The following is a 20,088-nucleotide window of genomic DNA, read 5'->3' as shown; positions in this document are numbered from 1 at the left end:
GAAATGTACGATCCAGTGTTTTTAGAGCTTGACCCGTACTAGGGGACAAAAAAGATACAGTATATTTTGGTGCTTTCCATTTGACCGTTCTTTTTTAAGTCTGTCTCTCACAAGTCCCCTTACTTCATGGAAGTGCAGTTCCAAACTGTTGGAGCTTTAACATCTTATAATGAATGCATGAGGAAAGCAGTGAGAAAAACAAACTGTAAATAAACTGTTAATAATTATTTTACTGTAATGTGTAATTGTGCTAAGATACCCTATGATTGCTAAGTCATAATTTTTAAAAAAGCAGCGTAGCCTCTCAATGCAAGGCTAATACATTCACTTATGTTACATTCTCAAGTCATATTGGCATGTCAAGTTTATTTGTATAGCTTTCAACCACAGAAGCAATTCAAAGTGCTTTACAGAAGGCACATACTGCAAATGCATTAAAACCATTTTTAAGCCACAATGAAGGGAGAAATAAAATCAAAGTAGAATAAAATGAAACACGTTTTCACATATATTTGAAGAGCACAATCTGATAAAAAAAACAACAACAACTGATATGATAAAGAGTTATTTTACTTTGAATCAGGTTGCAGTGATCGTTGTTAATGAGTAGAATAACTTCTGATCATGGTGAAACCGCCTTTGCTTTGTCCCTCTTCCAGAGAGGTCCTTGGGACACTCTAAATATTTGATTTGGGCAGGGATTGTTATTGGATTGCTGCTGACTTGAGTTGCAGGGAGTTATCAGATGGCCAGAGTGGAAAGGGATTCACTGCCTCATGCTTTCTCAATCGCATAAAGGCCACGAGTAAAAAAAAAAAAAGACAACCTCAACATTAAAACTCCATTTTACTCCAGCTGGCTCTTGGCATTACACCATGACTTTGAATGGCCCAGGACAGTCTCTCATATGTTCTCACTTTGATTTCAAATACCTATCAGTAGCAGAAAAGATGAGATGATTTTGTCTTGTAATGCTGGGTTTTATGCCTTAAATCATAACAGACACACATCTGAATCCTATTTAAGTGTGGACTTTTCTTTTAATTCATTTAAAAACTAAACCACATGCCAATAGACCACATCTTAAGTTTTTCTTAAAAGACTTCCCATCTTTTATCAACAGCACATTAAACTTGGTCTCTGGTGATACTAATTCAGCCAATTATTAAACAATTCATCAGCACCTCTCCCACCTGCTGTCTATTCTGGAGTCTTACATTTCCTCCTCTCTCATCCACTGTATCTAATAAGGGCTTAAAAAATACCAAAAAGTATGGAATGTGCTCATAAATTTGGATTTTCAAGGGCGTTGTTGTGTATGTTGAGAGTAGTTTATAATGCAGCACTTTGACATGGAATGATAAAATTGTAAGCAACACATTCCATACACTCATACACAGTACTGGTGTTATCGTTGAGTAAACACAAATATGTGGATTCTGTTGCCCTCTTATGGATGATATAGACAGAGGTAATGTTGAGACAGAAAAGCCTGCTGCATATGTATTTTTAGGTATTCTTTACTGTATGAGTCAGATAATCAAGTAGTAGTAGTAGCAGCAGTGATGGAAGAAGTGATCAGATCCTTTCCTTAAGTAAAAGTAGCAACACTATGATGTAAAAATACTCTATTACAAGTAAAAGCCCTGCATTCAAAAGTATTAGCAGCAAAATGTACTTCAAGTACCACAGGTAAAGGTACTCATTATGTATGAAATGGCCCATGTCAGTTTGATATTACTATATATTTATTACTGGAATAAATAATTAATTAATTATTAGTGATGTGTCACTGTGTAAGCAGTATTTTAAAGTTGCAGCTGTCCACAGAGAGCTAATTCTAACTACTTTACCTACTGTTGGGTTGTTAGTCTGCAAAAATGTATCACATTTTTATAAAATCATTAAAGGCTTTGTACAGTATGTACAGTATGTACAATCTAAAAGGTGACTAATAATTATAGTAATTATTGCTGTTAAATGAATGTAATGGACTAAAAAGTACATTATTTCCCCCTGAAATTAAGTAGAAGTATAAAGGTTGAAATACTCAAGTAAAGTAATTTAAAAACACACTTGAATACAGAACTGAGTAAATCAGTATCAGCCGTCAACTTTTCTAGTTCACTCACTTGTTTTGTGGAGTTTATATTTATTCTTTGATAAACAAATATCCCTTGTTACTCCTCACATTTGGACCATCAGCAGGCAGGGCCTTTTCCTATATGACCTCCTCCCTCCTGAACAAGCTTCCTGTCATTGTCAGGGGAACAGACACTGTGTCAGTATTTATTGGCAGATTCAAAACTCATTTGCGACATCTGACAATCTGGCTCACAGTCCATTCATTTCCTTGTCTAAACTTCCCTGCACTTTGTGTGCTGGTACTGCAGTCTGCCATGTTGCATATGCAGTGCTCTCATAAAATGTACTAATAGTGCTCCCCAGCTCCAGGTGTGCATGAAAAATAAACTGCTTTGCAACAGTACAATGCTAAATATAATGTAGTTGACTGTGAACTGTAGGATTTTCAGGGGTGCTTCTATGACAGACTAACCTTTCCTAATCCTAACATATTCTACACACCTTCTTGCATTTGCTTTCATGAGTTAAATAACATTATGAAACATCATAAAAAGAGTTCTCTCATTGATGAAAAACTGAAAATATTTCAGTCAATCACTTTAGGTATGAAGAACACAGAGCACATTCACATTCCACAAGCTTCTGGCTTGAATCACACATTTTTGCTTATGGCTCCATCTTGTGGACAAAAAGTGTTTCTGATGAAGAAGACGGTTTTAGTTTGAAGTCTAATATCCCCCTGTGAAGTATTGGCTGTTTTAAAAGTGTAATGTTTTCCAACTCACTTTAATTGGCGTTTTTAGAGTGAATATAGAACAACATCTATGTCTAAGTTGCTGATGTTAAAGATTTTTTAAAAAAAAGTTTTTAAATTACTGAGGTAAATTCAACAGTAAATGGAAAGAATCCAGCCTTTTAAAGACCATTGTGTAAATATGAGACCACAACTGCTTGCCTCAATGTGTTCAAATAACCGAGCTAAATTGGTTCAAAATCAGCTGTCCATTTATGTATATATATATTTGTTTTTTGTTCAGGGTTCCAAATTTCCAGTTCACAGGAAGTAATCTTCTGCGTAGTTCGGGTGACCCTCGTAAAGTCCAACTTCACCACCTCGTTGTAATACCCTGGACTATTGGACTAAGCTACTTGTGGGCTCTCGCCTATAGTAAGAAAAAGTCTTATTTAAAAAAAGGTGATTCTTCATACCGACCAGACATGTTCCTCCTTCAGTCTTACTGCATTTTCCAGCACATCAAAATCCGACAACATCTCGTGCAAAGCAGTCATCTTTGTAGCTTGGGGAATGTTAAGTCTAGTTATTGCTTACAACGTGTAGTTTCCTATAACCCGCAAGAAGAAAATATAATGGTCGCATATCATATAATTGATGTAGTAAGTTTTTCTTGATGGGTAACGGTTGGTAGCTTTTACCTGTTCAGTGAAACCACGTTTTCCGCTTCTGGATCAGCACGTGAAATCACCGTTTCCGTTCCCGTGGAGCCGCACACACTTCACCCTCCTCCGGCAGTCAGAGTACCGCTTCCTGGCCGCTGACACGGTCTGTCTGTACAGACGAACACTCAAGACAAGTGACATTATTTACAGGAGGTTTGGTGACTATCAGTATTCGCATCGATTCATAATGTTCCAGGATGCTTCCGTGACATCGAGCTGTTGCATTTTGCTTTGGAAGAACTCAGTAAAAATATTTACCTAATGATTAAAAAAAACTAGTTAGGTGCAAATTTGCTGGTGACACAGTGGGTTGTATTTTTATTTTTTTCGATGAAAGAAGTTGTTTCTGTGCAGAAAAGCAAAGTGTAGACGTGTATAGGTGGTGTTTTGACCAATCAGTCGTGGCGCCAGCAGCAGAAGGGTATAAATGTGAGGCAGTTGCCGTAGAGACGTCTGCCACTGAGGAGTTGAACGCAAGAGCCGGTGATATCTCGGAAGGTAATGTTTGTGAAACGCTATGTTTGCCAAACGTGTACTTCTATTAAGGTAGCTGGTGTCATTTCCACTGCTCAAGTCAAACATGTGAGCCAGCTAAGTTAACATAAGTTGGTAAGGAGCCCGTAACGTTAAATGTCGACCGCATTTCAATACATAACTGTTAACGCCTAGCTCTACGTTAGCTGCGTTAACGTTAGCTAACGTTACGCCAGACGCTTGCGTGAAGTGATTCTTCAGTGAAAATGCCCCTGATAAGACGTGTCGGGCTTTATTTTGTTAGGTTAAACAATATAACTGACAGCTGTCTAGTTTATTGTTGTGCCGATATGTCAGTTAACTAGCAGTCAGGCTGAAGTTGTGGCGGCTAAATTCGCCTAGCAACGTTAGCATTTTTCATAGTGGTTACCAACAGTAGCTGAATGTTACTGCGTAGGCAAACGTTACCATTGTGCCGTTTACGTAAGTCGTCGGACGTTAACGAAGCTGTTGCAGTGTTAAAGCGAGGCTCTGACAACAACTCAGTCCGTTTCATTTTTCACAATTCACCCGTGCTCTTAGCAATGTGGAAGCTAAATGCTAAACTAACCGGTGGGCGTGTTTGTGACTTCACGTGTTGGCCCGAGCAATGTCAACAGTGCAGCATGCAGCCACGCTTCTTGCTCTACACCGCCACTGATGTTTGTAAAATGACAAGATAAAGCCTTAAATTGGATGTCAAGCTGATCTTTAGAGAATTTACGCATCTCAGTGCTTAAAATTGTCCTTATGTTAATGCAGTCATTATCATTAATGCAGTCATCAACGTAAATGTTTAAGATACTGACATCACAAATTAGCGGATTTTAAATAAAGTGCTGTAACAACACAACATTAAAAGTAGTGGCAGGTAAAGTGATGGGTGTGCTTTCATATGGCGTGAAACAATACAAAGGCATTGACAGATCGGTTTGGTGTTACATCTGTTCAGGACAGACCTAAATACGACCACACTATGTCAGGCAACAGTGTGTTTGCAGTAATGGCTATTATTAGTTTATTGTGAGGGTGTAACAGTAAACAGGAAGCTGGATAAGGTTTGAAATCATCCTCTTGTACTCTGTTTGCTTCTGACATGTTTAACCATAGCTTACTTTATCCTAGATTATTTGGTTTGTGTTGACATGCAGGACCAGGTTTTGTCAGTAGTGTTTTCAAACGGCCAAACCATCAGAGCTAGTATGTTTCAGAGGGTTTATACTTACATTTGTGTGGTTGAATGGTTGTCTGTTGGTTGCCTTCAAGACAGCTGCTGCAGAAGTTGAAAGTTTTGATATCTTAGATATGCCGTGTACACTGCGCACCATGCTCATTTTCATGTCATACATTTTGTCTACTATTAGGTACTTTATGTTGCCCTTATACAGAAGCTTTCCCCTTGACTATAACCAAACTTTTGTAGCAGCGATCTTTATGTTTAATTAAAGACACAATCTTGATCGATTAGATTTTGCCAACCAGTCTTAATTAGATTTTCCCGTTAGACTTTTTTTTTCTTACTTTTGAATATTGGGCATAAACTGAAGAGTGTAAGAGTTTGAGTTAACTGAACTGAGTCTATTTCTGGATAGCTCCAAACAGAAGACAACCTCCCACATCATGCTTTTACAGTAGGAGAGAGTGATGCATTATAACATTGTCTTGTGTTTGGTATTTTTTGTAACTTTTAAGGTCTAGAACAAATAATTTGTATAATCCATTACCTAGTCATTATGTTTTCAAATAACTTATTAATCGCTTCTATGAAATGCCATAATAATTACAATCGCCATGATCTTAGCAAGGTCGTGACACCCCAAATGATGTCTTTAAGTTGTTTGTCTGACCAACAGACAGGAAACCTGGATACAGTAATCATTCAGAGCTGCAACAATTAGCCAATAAAACGATTTAGTTGCAGACTATTAAATTAACCAGCAACTATTTTCAAATTCTCTGATTCAAGCTTCTCAGATGTGAATATTTTCTGGTTTCTTTAGTCTCATGCAGTAGTAAACCAAATATCTTTGGGCTGTGGACTGTTGGTCAGGACAAAACAAGACATGTAAGGAGGGGTTCGGGAAACAGTGGTAGACATTTTCCCCCATGTTCTGACATTCTATAGACCAAGTTACTAATTGATTGAAAATAATCAACAGATTAATGGATAAAAGCAGAAATATTTACAGGTAAGAAACTGGAACCAGTAAATGGTAGTTTTACTTGATAAATGACTTCAGCAACAGAGGAAATCAATGAAAACAGCCAATGATTATTAGTATGTTCTGTTGATCAATGAATTGAGTGATTGTTTTCAGCTGTAGTATGTCCAAAAAGGTCAATGTTATTTTTCTGTGAATATATTTTTTGTATGATAGAATTGTGAACATCAATTACTACATGATCTACAATCTAGCAGTTGAATGTTAAAACTCCTCACATACATCTTGCTGTTAGTGGCTGAAGTGTAGGTCATATGCTACTTGAAGTTCATTAGACAGGCCCAGCCTGGGCTTCTCTGGATTTATTATGTATGAAAGTATTGTCTTCACTTGTCATCTTTTTGAAAAAATAAAATGGAAATAAGAAACAGAACTTGCTATGTAAATTATTTGGGTTGGGTTACAAATAAAATATGAATAATTTGGTATGTGTGAAAAGAAAATAAATCTGGACATTGAAAAGATCATTGTTAAAGTGGCAGGAATTACACTTATGTCCTCAATGTAAACTCTTAATTGTATGGCCCCACTTTTTTGAACCTGCCTGGATCTTAATGAATTTGACTATTTGCATCAATAACATAGATATAGTTTATCATTTAAAATGGCTTAGAAGAAGAAGAAGAGCAAACACCAAGTATATAATATCAGTTACAAAGATCTTTGTTAAAGAACAAACTTTAAATCTTAAGTTTATTCAGAAATGTTTGCTTTCAGATTGCAATGAGTGGTAATTAGGAGCATATACAAAACATCCTTCAGAGTTGGTTTATTATGCCTCCAGCCTACACAGATACACAGTAAGATAAGCCTTTAACTTGGCCTATGTAAACCATTTTCCACATAATTACATGGCAGTGTCTGTGGGGCATACTATAGTGTTGTAGTATGACATATCCCCTATTACTCTTTCAGTACTTAACCTTTTGAAATATTGAATAGAGCTGAAATTCTGAATAGTACAATTAGAGATGCTGTAGATGGCAGCATTACCCATGTTTAGTAGTGAAGATGCTTCTCTAGTTAGAGGCAAGTGTTCATCTCTATTTGACTGGCTTTGAATATACTGTCAATGCTCTGTGAATTCTTAGGTTTTACATAGTTAACCATGAAGCAGTTCAATGCATGCACACATAAATAAGGCACAGTTATCAAAACCACCATGTGTTTAATAAATGAATTAGAATTGGTAACAGATAATGTCATTTTTACTATCTCTAATTTTACTGTAGGTTATTATGCCTCCATGCCGGCGACAGCCGTGAGCAGAAGCATAATACTGTCTTAACATGCTATGTGATAATTGGTTTTTGTGACAGCAAATGAATGTTCTTACTGAGAGCCATGATTGTACAATTGGTTCTGTCCTTCAGATTGTTGACATACAGTAAATGTTCTATGACTATGGACTAGGTGTCAGCATTGAGTTTGTATTAACCTACAATCTTACTGAAGCATTGGAAACTACTCTTCACTCCTTGTTTAGGAAAATGTGTGATGAGAGCTAAGTTGCAGCAAGCCATACTTCCGACGCCATAGTTTCCCTCTTCATGGCCTTTGGACAACACAATGTCTGATGTGAAAGTCTGTCCAACTGTGAGTGGAAATCCCCCTCCACCTGAAGTCATTAATCCCAAGGCCCCTGGGCGTGTGACCAATCAGCTGCAGTATCTGGAGAAGGTGGTGATCAAAGCTTTATGGAGGCATCAATTTTCGTGGCCCTTCCGCCAGCCTGTTGATGCAGTAGCTCTGCGTCTGCCAGTAAGTGATTCAGTTCTCATCAATTGATCGATTTTAGCATCAAGTTCTGACTCTAAATGTATTCTTGAGATTTAGTTGTGAGTTGTTTTTGTTTTTTCCCCCTAACTCGTCAGTTTAAGTATTCAGTGTTTGAACCTAAAATTAAATCTTACACACTACTTACTGGATGAGTTAAATAAGGCTGCAATCTGGGAAAGAGAGACCGGTGTATTTATGTCAATACCTTTTTGTTTTTTTTCCAGGATTATTATACAATTATTACAAATCCTATGGATCTGAGCACTATTAAGAAGCGTCTCCAGAACAAATATTACTGGCAAGCACTTGAATGTATAAAAGACTTCAACACCATGTTCACCAACTGCTATATGTATAATCGGGTAAGAGAATGTTGTTTTTAGTGCTGTGTATGTACAACTGCAAAGTGAATTTTAAAGTGCACACACAGAAATAATAGTCCTATTGAAAATTAGCTGTGAGTAACGTTACATATTTTCTGTCCATAGCCTGGAGATGACATTGTACTCATGGCTCAGACCTTGGAGAAGCTTTTTTTGCAGAAAGTTTCCGAAATGCCGAAAGAAGAGCGTGAAGTTACAGCAGTTACAACAAAAGACCCAGTGAAAGGGAGGAAGAACAACACAGGTATATTGCAAAAAAACAGATGCAGGCTGATATTACATATTATTTCTTTTGGATACAGAACCTTAAATTGTTGGGTTTGTATTCATTTTGTGGTGCCTCATCATCGTTACAGATTAATTTGAAAATGAGGATTAAATCCTTAAAATACCCTCAAATATTGCCATGTTAGAACACAAATCTTGCTGTAACCTCTGAACAGTAATTGTGCTGCTTCATTCTACTATTCAACACTGTATCCAATTCTTACACATGTACTCTTTTGACCTCTTGTCATGCAGGTGCATTAAAGCAGAGATCCCTTATGTCAGAAGTTGTTCTCCAGCAGACGGTGACAGTCATTCCTCCTGATGTGCCTCATTCCATCCCACCCATCCAGCTCTCTGAGCAAATCGATGCAACAGTAAGTATTTGAATGGTTCACCAGCAACTTGTATATTATATTTACTTAAGTTATGAAATTAACTGCATCTTTTTAAGAGTGTGGTGATGTAGACAAAGCATAGCAGGCTCAAACTTTGCTGGTAGGTGACTGAATCCTAACAGGAGCTGAGAGGATTATTGTTATGAGCTTGTAGTCATGACACTCCTCTACCACACTGAATTATCCCTGTCAAAGATACGGATTGATAATGTTTCACATTCATAGTATTGTGTCCAGAAAAGCATGTTAAAGCACATTGTGCCTTGAACCCAACTTTTAAATGCCAAAATGTAAATGAATTGTCTCGCTTTTTGGTCTAACTTACGGTGATGTAGTGATTTACTGCTTACATGCATTTTTCTATTTAATTTAGATCAAAAAAGGTCTTAAGAGGAAATCAGACCCCACAACCTCCACCACCTCAGCGATCACCAGCAGCGAGACATCTCTTGCTGACCGTCATTCAGCACCTTGCATATTATTGTCCAGACGAGGCAGTGGAAGGCCCATCAAACCTCCTAAGAAAGACTTGCCTGCCTCTGAGGGCAAGAAGGTCAAGCTGTCTGAGCAGCTGAGGTACTGCAACGATATCCTGAAGGAGATGCTCTCAAAGAGGCACTATGCACATGCGTGGCCCTTTTATACCCCTGTTGATGCGGTGGCTTTAGGCTTGCACGACTACCATGACATTATCAAACAGCCTATGGACCTGAGCACCATCAGGGTAAGTTGATTATGATGCATAGTTGGAATATATGACATTGTTTTCAGTATAATGTAATATACACAGTGTAACACTTTTGTACTGACTCAAAATATTATTTCCTCAGAAAAAAATGGATCAGCGAGAGTACGCAAATGCAAAAGAGTTTGCTGCTGATGTCAGACTGATGTTCTCCAACTGTTACAAATACAATCCACCTTCACATGAAGTAGTCTACATGGCAAGAAAACTGCAGGTATAGATATATATAAATATATCTTTTCTGTTGAATCAGTAGGACAAACATCCAAGTGATGATGATTAGTTGTAATGATTTAGAATGGAAATGCATTGGACATCTTGTTGGTGTTGGTACTCAGCGCTGACTGCTGGCACAGGCAGTATAAGCATATATATGAAAAAGTGCCCCCTTACAAACATTTCCATCTGCTGAGACTGCATAAGCTGTTTTCATATCTTGTTGGCAGATGTGCACACCTCTCCAAAATCACCTGAAAATGTCACTTACACCTGTCGTAAAAATCTATAAAGTTCTTTTTCAGTTAAATACCTGACGCAGCAGGAATGTGTGCAGTGTTTTTGATGCAGACAGTTACCTTCATTAAATATTTAAATCTTCTGATACACCAGAATCTAATGGTAATTGACCCACCATTTCTCTACACAGATTCCAACTTTCTACAGTAAGATCTACAATTGAATAAGATCTACTCTCAGTTCCAGTCATTAATGTTACTTTATATTTAGTACCAATTCAATAATGAACTAATTTTTTTTTTTTTTTTTTAAATAAAAAGACTAATGTCAGCTCAGTTAAGATACAGTCGGCAGTTCTGCATTAGGAAAACATGCATGAAGCTTTAATGCTTTAATATGTTTTGCACTGTGCTCTTCTGTGTTTTGTATAATATGTATTAAGAGAGAAGTGTCAGTCTGTAACTGTTGCCCCGGGGCATCCATAAGTTGAAACATTATTAATATTATACATATAATGTCTGTTACTGCTGTAAAAACATTTGTATTTTCCATCGACAGGATGTTTTTGAGGCCCGATATTTGAAGGTTCCACAAAAGCCAGATGGTTGTTCCGTACCACGTCAGCGAGTTGACAAGGGAAAAGGAGAAAGAGTTCGAAGTCCATCAACCTCAGCAAGTTCTGAAAGTGAAAGCTCCTCCGAGCCAGAAGGTTCATCAGAAGAGGTGGCCATGCAGTTGGCCAATCTAGAGGAGCGGGTTGGTATTCTACATGGCAGTAACAGACATTTTGGGATTTTGTTATTCACCTCAGTGCATCTTATTTAATTGTGATTTCAGTTGAAAGCAGTAAGTGATCAGCTGAAGAGACTTACCCAAGATCCCCTGATGAAACCAAAGAAGAGAGAGAAGTTGAAAAAGGAAAAAAGATCTAAAGAAAGGGATATTGCTAGGCTGAAGTACAAATCCTCAAAATACAAATCTATCGTAGAGAAAATGACCAACAAGAGCTCTACTTTGTACGTACGCTTCACTTAATTCTTCAATACAGTAATGTAGAACTGTGTTCTACAGCTTATTCTGTTGATAATATTAGATGTTTGTATGTGTATGTAGGTGTGGCAACAAACACAATATTCATGGAGGACCCATAAAATGTGAGGCCGAGGTTCCATCAATACCAATGACTTACCAGGAGAAAAAACAGTTGAAATTGGACATCGACAAGCTGCCTGGTGACAAACTGGGAAAGTTGGTGAATATCATTCATGCCAGGGAGTCCTGTCTACGAGATTCTGCTCCAGAGGAGATTGAAGTTGACTTTGAAATGCTCAAGACCTCCACACTGAGAGCTTTGCAGAGGTTTGTTGCAGCATGTCTGAGGAAATGCAACAAGAGCATTAACAGTAAGTACAGTTCAGTCCTGCTCCTCTAAAGCTTTCCCTTGTCTGCAAGTACAGCTTTGTTTTTTATCAGATTCAATTTGTGAAATGAAAGCTTTCATAAATTATCTCTACTATGATAATGGAATGTTATTGTCTCTTTTCTCCTGCAGAAAAAAAGCCAGTGAAGCCCACTGAAGGAATGCAGACTGGGAAATTAAAGGATGCTGGAAGATCTCAGGTTGTGGGTAAAGAGCAGGACTTGATTAAAAAGAAAAAGCCTGTAGGTAAGAACTGAATCTTATTAACGGTGTAACTGTCACAATTATGCTTCTACGTGTGAGTTATTGGTTGTAAAAATGACATCAATTTGACTTCGACACTTTGTTTTTTTGTTAACAGCTAAAGTCATTGCGTCCCCTGACCTCAGCTGCCAGTCACGCCTCAGTGACAGCAGCAGCAGCTCATCATCCAGCTCTGACAGCAGCAGCAGTAGTAGTAGTCATTCTAGTGCTTCTGATAGCAGTGACTCTGAATCAGGTTAGCTGCTCTCCTCAGCACTTTGCCCTCACCTACCTTTTGTTTTACCTTCCCCTCTCTTCTTTTAAAAGACAGAAGCCGTGGGTAAAATCCAGCTGGGTGGCTTACCACTACATTTAAAACCCTATTTCTGTTGGTTGCACACCTAATATTAAATTGTTAGTATTTTTTTTCATCACATTGTGTTCATTCTTTCACCCACACTTTCTATTATTGGTTTACACTGAAAAGATGCACACATCTGTCCCAATGACTATTAAGATTATTGTAGCAAAATATTTGATAGCTCAGGAATTTTATCTTAGTGTACATCAATCTATGTCTGGTATGCTGTGTTATTAGTACACAGCATAACATCAGATAATAAGTGAAAGTAAAAATTAAAAAGTAACTTAAAGGGATAGTTCAGATTTTTTTGAGGTGGGGTTGTATGAGGTAGTTATCCATAGTCAGTGTATGTTTGGAGAAGCAGACAGGAGAACAGGCAACAGAAGCTAAGCAATGTACTGCTGTGGACGCAGCCAGCAGCAAAACCTATTTAGCCACCTAAAAAAAAAAAAACCCAACCAAAACAAAAAACCATCAGTGTGCACTAAAAATGTAGTGCCAAAGGAAAGGGCTGCCTGCCGGCAAGGTAAAGTGGTGACATTTTTTTTTTTTTTTCTAAATGTAGTGTACACTTAAACTGATATTGTTTTTGTTTTTGTTTTTCTTCTTCTTCTTTTCTTTTTAGGTGGCTAAAATGCATGTTGCTGCTGGCTCTGTCCACAGCAGTACATTGCTTAGCTTCTGTGGGGGGGGTAATTCACTACTGCAAATAATACACTGACCATGGATAACTACCTCATACAACCCCACTTCAAAAAATCCAAACTATCCTGTAACCCAAAAGTGATGTCACCGTGTATTGCCACATCCTGGAGTACACATTAGTACATCAAGATGAGAAGTTGAACCGCTGTAAGTCAACAAAAACAAGATTTTCAGATACTGTTAAGTTGCTCAGAAAACATCTGGTCCCATATTTATTAAATTAATTAAAGTAAAGTTTTCTACTTAGAAAAATAAAAGTAAAAGTCCTTAATTTTTAATACTCCGATTAACAAACTTAAAGTCCATGTAAAACACTGATAAATATTGTACTGAGTTTATCACACCACAGAAAAATGTGTTATTAACCACCCAGCTAAATTTGAATGATTGAAAAAAATCGCCAAATATGTAAAGTTAGGTTTCACAATCGTGGAGAAAAATAAGCAGCATTGTTTGCTCTGAAATGCTGCTGAAGGCCTCTGAGTTAACAGCGCTGGTGCCAAACTCCTGTATAAAAATACACAATTGATAAAATAATGCTAGTCACCCCTCTACGTCATAGAGGCCCACACAAAATGTCCTGAACACAGAGATGGTGAAAAACAGTTTAACACTCAAACTCCAGAATTCAGTACTACATAGTTCAGTCTTTTCACATGTTTTCAGCAATTATTTTCTAACATATATAATGTGTTTGAAAAGAAATCTCTCATTTTCCCTTACACAGACTTTAAGAATAAAAGCTATTCATCAGCACAGAGAGGTGAGCACATGACTTCAGAGACATATTTTGTAGTAATTCTACAAAATATCATTGGTCATAATGAAATGTTAACTGAAGTAATGTACAGTTCAGTAAAGCCTGTTTTTTTTACATTTGAGGAATAAACTTACATTGATTTTTATTGACAGTTATTTTCCATGCATCTTCATCATCTGTACACGTGATACTAAATTCTGCTTATGATTTGTTGGATTTATTCTAGCAGCAGACTTTTTTGTTCTTTTGCTCCAGTTTGGTTTTCTTTTTAATTCCAATTCACTATTATCTTTTTCTCTGTTTATTCATTGTGAATATATTGGATTTTAATTAGTTTCACATGTTAATTGCTACTGGACAAAGAAGTAAAATTAAAAAAAAAAAAATTAAAGAATGAACAATATGGCAGATGCAGGGTAAATCAATGGCAAACACACTAATTCTAGGCAGGTTTTTAATATGTATTGTATTAAACTTGGAAAAGCAACAAACAGATAGTCAAAATATATAGTTGGTATGCTTACTGAAAAGCCCTTGACTTTTGAGTGTGCTGTTGATGTGATGCAGTGCACAAAGGAAATGGAGGAGCTATTCACAGCTGGAAAAAAAATAAAAGTGATAGTGACAGTGCAGAAACAGTTCCAGGAACATCTCAGAAAACAATAGATTACAATTGAATTTTTGATGAAAACATTTGCCATATCTTTGTTGGCTTTAACTGGCAGTGACATTGTGAGTCAGTTTGATTACCTTTGCACAGTATTTGTATTGCAATATTTGCTACTAGAATAAACGGTGTAGAATCTTGATTTCGTATATACTAACTGTAAAAAATGGTATACTATGAATATTAGTATGGTATACATGCACTAAGCACTTTATTAGGAACACCTGTATGGTTTAATGCAATCCAATACAATAGCTCTGCCAAAATCTGTAGTCTGTGAATGATTAATGTTCATGTCTTTCAGTGCCAAAAACAAAGAAGCAGAAAGGGAAGGACTCTTGCCAAAAGGTTAAGACAAAGGTAAATACATCTACTTCTTGATAGTTATACTCAGAACTGAATCATGTTAAGACAAATGCTGGTTATAATGAAATGTAAGAATGCAATTTCTTCTTAAGTCAAAGGTGACTCGCACTGCCTGTAATAAGCATATACTGGAGATGAAAGATTTGTCAAAAGCCCCAGTCAAGACTTGCCAGCCTCCTCCTGCTCTGCAGTCCCTGTTAGCACAAAGTAAAGGCCACTCGACACAGGCTCATGCAGACCAGACGTGTGATGAGATGACTCTGTCGCCTCCAGGTAATGCTTATTTATCTTTAATTTCAGGTATAGAAATGTACAGGATCAAAGGTTAAAGCTGTGGAAGAATCCCTCAGTAAGCTTTGGAAAAACTGAGAATAGGTTGACATTTAGCTGGCGTGGGGAAAAGTCTGCACTTACAACTTATGTCAACTTAAAGGAATATTTTTTTTAATTTTTTTGTTTGTTTGTTTGTTTTTAGTTTAACCATTTGAGACCATTTAAATGGACGTTTGTGCTTGTGTATTCTTTTAAAATTTTACTACCCTTTGTTGTGCCTTTCACTTGATTTTGTTTACTCTGGTCTTAAAATGGACAAACTAATGCTGATTCAGCTTTACTGTACAGTGACTCTGGGTGGACGTGTTGAAAATCAATGTGACTGTCATTTATTGTTTGACAGATTTGTCTGCCCTGTTGTCCCCCATGGCATCGCCAGGAATTTTGCTAGACTGGGCTGCCACCAGATTTGAGGTGCTTCTAATGAAACGGCAACACACTACACCAGTGGTTCTCAACCTTTTTGGTGTCAAGGACCCCCAAATTGATAGACATCAGGCTGTGGACCTGTAATTGATAAGATGTAGTCTCAGTGATCCCCATCTGATAAGATTTAATCATTAACTTTCTATATTGTAGACTGGCAGATTAACAGTGGAGAGTGTGAGACCTATGAACATAATAGTCATTCTTATACATTCTGTCATCGGGCTAACTTCTACTGAATTAAATAACAGTGAAATTAAAATATCCCCCATTTTTCTGGGGACCCCCTTGAACCACCTCAAGGACCCCTGTGGGTCCCCAGAACCCAGGTTGAGAACCGCTGCTCTACACACACCATTTGCTATTACTGTTAAAAAGACTGAAGTTTTTAATAAGACTGGGCAAAAAGTATTAATAAGATCACATAGGTCAACTTATTCACTCATAAAGGTTCTATGTGTAATTTCTGCCTCTTTGCTGATATGTTGTATAATTTGTCAGTAGTAGCTAGCTAGTACAGCCAAGGAAGGCCTTCACAGAGCAGCAATAACAACTTCAGCCCACCTGCAGGGTTTTTACAAGCAGATGAGCAGAAATCTCCAGATCAAGTGCATCACAGTTATCTCATGTTTACTATAATAATAATCATTTTATTTGTGTAGCACCTTTTCATACAAAAGAAATTACACGCACCAAGTGCTTGACATCAAGAAAGACATAAAAGACATATGAACATAAAAATATGTAAATGTACATAAGATGAGAAATAAAACCCTTTTGATAATGCTATTAAAAGGGTGTTGTGATTGTAATTTGAGACTTAATAAGCGAAAGCTCGAAGTATTTTGCAATGTGTAACAAAAGATGGAAGATAAAACCCACTGGCACATAAAATAGAATACATAATAATAATAATAATAATAATAATAATAATAATAAAGTAAAAACATATATATAGATTGTATAAAATCAGTAAAATTCAGAGCAGACAGAAAAGCTAGTTAAAGGCTAAAGTAAAGAGATAAGTTTTTAGCTTTCTTTAAATAATATCTAGTGAGCTGGCTTCCCTGTTATCTATCAGTAGTGTGTTCTGTAGCTTTTGGGGCGTAACTGACAGAGGCTGCATCCCCGATTTTCCTTCGACTGTTGTTGGGAATCTTAATAAACCAGCATCAGATGATCGCAGTGTTCTTGAGGGCAAATATGTAACAAGGGAGTTAGCAATGTAGCTTGATCTTAGCCCATTAAGGGCTTTATATGTAAAGAGGGGGATGTTACAGTTAATTGTAAATGTTACAGGAAGCCAGCACAGAGCAGCTAAAGCTGGACTAATGTGCTCTCTCCTCTTGGTTCTGGTTAATAGCCGAGCTGTTTTGAATGAGCTGAAGTCTCTCAGTGGTTTCAGGAGGCCAGTCAAAAGTGCATTACAGTAATCAAGTTGGCTTGAAATGAAGGCATGAGTTTTTCTGCATCTTTTTGATTTATAAATGGTCTTACTTTAGCTATGTTTCTAAGGTGGAAATGATGATGTTAATGTGAAACCTGAAGCTTAGATCTGAGTCTAAGATAACACCAAAACTTGTAACCTCAGATTTAATCCAGAGTTAATTTCCCCAGACTATTATACATCATTTCTGTTTGTTTACTCATCAAATGTATTTCATAAAAGCAGAAACACTGCACGTATAATGTTTAAATGGTCTGAAAATGGTCTGAATCTAAAGTGGATGTGCTGCCTTATGCAGTTGTTCTGATTTGTTAATGCTGCTCAATGCAGCCAGTCAAATGAGTAGTGCTTAAAGGTGTACTCCAATAGTTAAGTTTTGCATTCCCATAGTACTGGGGAGTTTGCAAGAGTCCGATTTGAAAAAAGGTGAAAATTGCAAGTTATCCTGATTTTTAGTTCATTTGAAGTTTGAAAGTATGGGTCAAGCTCCAAAAGCACTGCATACCACAATTCCCATAATGCAACTCAATAGATTTTTAATTAAATTTTCTTTTTTTTTGTTAGATCCTCCCTGTTTGAAAAACTCCACAGTTTGTAATTCAGACTTTCTTGTTATAAATTTCTAGGCTTCATGACAACATCAGGGTTATTTACTGAGACATGACAAAGCTCCTGCAGAGCCACAGTTGACATCATCCAACTGTTGTTGCATGCTATGCAGCACTCCTCATGACAAACAAACTGATCTTCATCTGAGTGCTTTTAAAGGCATATCAAGTCTTTTTAAGCCCCAGCCACATTAGATGTTTTCATTTATGTTGGCTGATTAGACCTCTTCACACCTCTTTAAGGACTGTGTAGGTGCACACAGAGTTGGTGACATCAGGTCATTCTGAGCATCGCTCCACCAAACTTCAACCTGAGCCGAGGTTTAATCAGCCAGGGGTTTTAGCAATTAAAGTGTTCCGGCTCTTTCAACTTTCAGTGATTTAGTTGGCATGCATCTTGGTACCCACTGTGACATCATGTATTTATTTCCAACAACTGTGTGAATGTCAACAAATTTGGCTCATTTATTTAATTAGATTTTAGTATTCAGGCTCTATCAGAATCACAAAAAAATGTCTAAAATATATGGATTGATTAAAGGTCTAAATACAACATGACCTATACCATATTCTCACAATTCTATTTTTTATATAATTGTTTGCTTGGTTGGATCTGAATATTTTCAAATGATAGCTGCATTGCTAATATCAAAACTACATGTCACCTTTCAGCAGGGCCCGGTGCTGTCCCCTCTGACAGATAGCCCACTGCAGTCCAAAGAGGAGACGAGGCCCAGTAAGTCACTTGAAGACTCTAGCTTTGATATCACATTTTTCTGAAATGACTAATACTATTGCTGAACACTCATTTTAAAAACCACCGTTCTAGATTTCAGGTACCCTGAAGATTTTCCTGACAGTCAGGTTACTAACGTGCCTTACACCAACACAGCAAGTAAATCTGCTGATCAGGAAAAAACCCAACTCCCCAAAAAGGTTAGCTTTGTTTAACTTAGTATACTTCTCCTGTAGAGTGTTGACATGTTTTCCTGAATAATTGAAGAACAATTTTGTGGATTGTGACTCTAAGGGTGGGTCACTCAGGAACATGAATTAATTTTAAACTGAGGACTACAGTTAAGTAAGTTTTGGTTAAATCAGCTTTCTGACACAACTTATATTTAACTGTAGCTTAACAAGACCAAAGATAAATATCACTGTAAATAATAAATAGCTGTGTATGTGAGCCACTCAAACAACAGACAGCTGTTCCCAGGAAAAAGCCCCAAATCAATGAATGCAGCTTAAAACATGATCCTTCTTGCTGTGGTAAATGTGAACATGGCCATTTCTTTTGTTTAGGACATTGTTCTGAAAAATGCTGAGTCTTGGGCGAGACTGGTGAGACAGTCAGTCAACTCAACTGCAATCAAGTCATCAAAGGAGAGCTTCCAGCAGTTCCGTAAGGCTGCAATAGAAAAGGAAGAACGTGAAAAAGCACTGAAGAAGAAACAGATGGAAGAAAACAAGGAGAGGGAGAGTCCTGAAAAGAGGTATTCCTACACATCCAGATAATACTTTTCTTTAGACGTTCCTCTGATTTTTTTTTATTTTTTTTTTTTATTGTCATTTTATTTTCCAGGCTAAAATAGCAGCAAAGACTACATTCTTCAGTATCAGTGTCTAATTCCAAGTTTTTGAATGGAAACTGATACACAAAATGAGTATTTTCTTAGAAGTTTCATGTCTGATTTTAAAGAGAGCAACTTTCACATAACAAGGACATTCTCCTTTTAGCCTACCAGGCCAAACAGAAAAAAATCCACAACCTGCTAAAGAAGATCCTGATTCACCAGAGAGCATTTGCACAGAGGTCACCTTAGATGTTCCCGAAGATATGGAGCCGCAACAGCCAAAGTCTCCCGTGGAAACACAACTTCTAACCACACAGTCCTCGGTGGATCGGGAAAGAGAGATGGCCCGCAAGAAGGAGCAAGAGCGTCGCAGGCGAGAGGCAGTGAGTGTCCATGTTTTAGTGTGCTTTTTGTTTTTCTTGGTATTATTAAAATGCCATTTTACAAATAACTGTTTTATGTTTTTCTTTTTTTCTCTATAGATGTCTGGTATTGACATGACTATGCAGCGGGACATCATGACTACATTTGAGCTCAACCTGGACTGAAAATAACCTGGGATTTACTTGAAAAATAAGCCCCTTGTGCAAAACTTCTATTTGTTGTCTCAGTGAATAACTTTCCCGGGCACAAGAGACAACTTCTCTACAAGCTGATGTATGTTCTTGAGTCTAAAATGTTAATTGTAAAAAACATTAAATAAAATATAAACGGGTCTTGCCCTTAATTTGTATTTGAAATGGTTGGTAAATGTCTGCACTGATGCACTCTTGAATTTGGGATGATCGGGTGAAGCACTGTCATAAATCAAACCTGAATCCTGCATGTTTTTCCTTTTTGTTTTCACATTTGAATGAGTCCTCCTACAG

General features: G+C 37.2%; 1 protein-coding gene and 1 long non-coding RNA gene across 6 annotated transcripts; one reads left to right on the top strand and one right to left on the bottom strand.

The window, feature by feature from the left end:
- Window positions 1–235: 235 nt before the first annotated feature.
- On the bottom strand, window positions 236–3,603 carry LOC121900350. Of its 2 annotated transcripts, XR_006096958.1 has the most exons (4): window positions 3,520–3,603; window positions 3,295–3,428; window positions 2,133–2,253; window positions 236–932 (listed from the first exon to the last, which is right to left on the bottom strand). It is a non-coding gene; the product is annotated as an uncharacterized LOC121900350 (long non-coding RNA). The 2 variants fall into 2 exon arrangements; XR_006096957.1 differs by having other exon boundaries at window positions 3,295–3,527.
- Window positions 3,604–3,609: 6 nt separating this feature from the next.
- Window positions 3,610–19,952, top strand: brdt (bromodomain, testis-specific). 4 transcript variants are annotated; one of them, XM_042416611.1, is made up of 21 exons: window positions 3,610–3,696; window positions 7,765–8,039; window positions 8,282–8,419; window positions 8,546–8,684; window positions 8,963–9,084; window positions 9,479–9,829; window positions 9,936–10,064; window positions 10,865–11,062; window positions 11,144–11,322; window positions 11,420–11,709; window positions 11,859–11,972; window positions 12,088–12,225; window positions 13,766–13,801; window positions 14,770–14,825; window positions 14,924–15,104; window positions 15,508–15,578; window positions 18,318–18,381; window positions 18,475–18,581; window positions 18,948–19,138; window positions 19,383–19,602; window positions 19,702–19,952. In XM_042416611.1, the coding sequence occupies exons 2-21, from the start codon at window positions 7,848–7,850 to the stop codon at window positions 19,765–19,767; spliced, it is 2,982 nt and encodes a 993-aa protein (XP_042272545.1). In that variant the 5' UTR covers window positions 3,610–3,696; window positions 7,765–7,847; the 3' UTR covers window positions 19,768–19,952. The 4 variants fall into 4 exon arrangements, with proteins under 4 accessions (XP_042272545.1, XP_042272546.1, XP_042272544.1 ...); XM_042416612.1 differs by lacking the exon at window positions 3,610–3,696 and adding an exon at window positions 3,731–4,041 and having other exon boundaries at window positions 18,321–18,381; XM_042416610.1 differs by lacking the exon at window positions 3,610–3,696 and adding an exon at window positions 3,731–4,041.
- Window positions 19,953–20,088: the final 136 nt, after the last annotated feature.

Source organism: Thunnus maccoyii, chromosome 7 (genome assembly GCF_910596095.1).
Source record: "Thunnus maccoyii chromosome 7, fThuMac1.1, whole genome shotgun sequence".
In the NCBI taxonomy this organism is placed as follows: Eukaryota; Metazoa; Chordata; class Actinopteri; order Scombriformes; family Scombridae; genus Thunnus; species Thunnus maccoyii.
Note: the sequence above shows the minus strand (reverse complement) of the source record. Positions and strands in the feature narration are given on the sequence as shown.

Excerpts from the sequence above, each read along its gene's own strand:
- brdt (XM_042416611.1), top strand. The coding sequence starts at position 7,848 with ATGTCTGATGTGAAAGTCTGTCCAACTGTGAGTGGAAATCCCCCTCCA. Across the intron at positions 8,420-8,545 it reads ACTGCTATATGTATAATCGG|CCTGGAGATGACATTGTACT; the intron begins GTAAGAGAATGT and ends TTCTGTCCATAG. Across the intron at positions 11,710-11,858 it reads ATGCAACAAGAGCATTAACA|AAAAAAAGCCAGTGAAGCCC; the intron begins GTAAGTACAGTT and ends TTTCTCCTGCAG.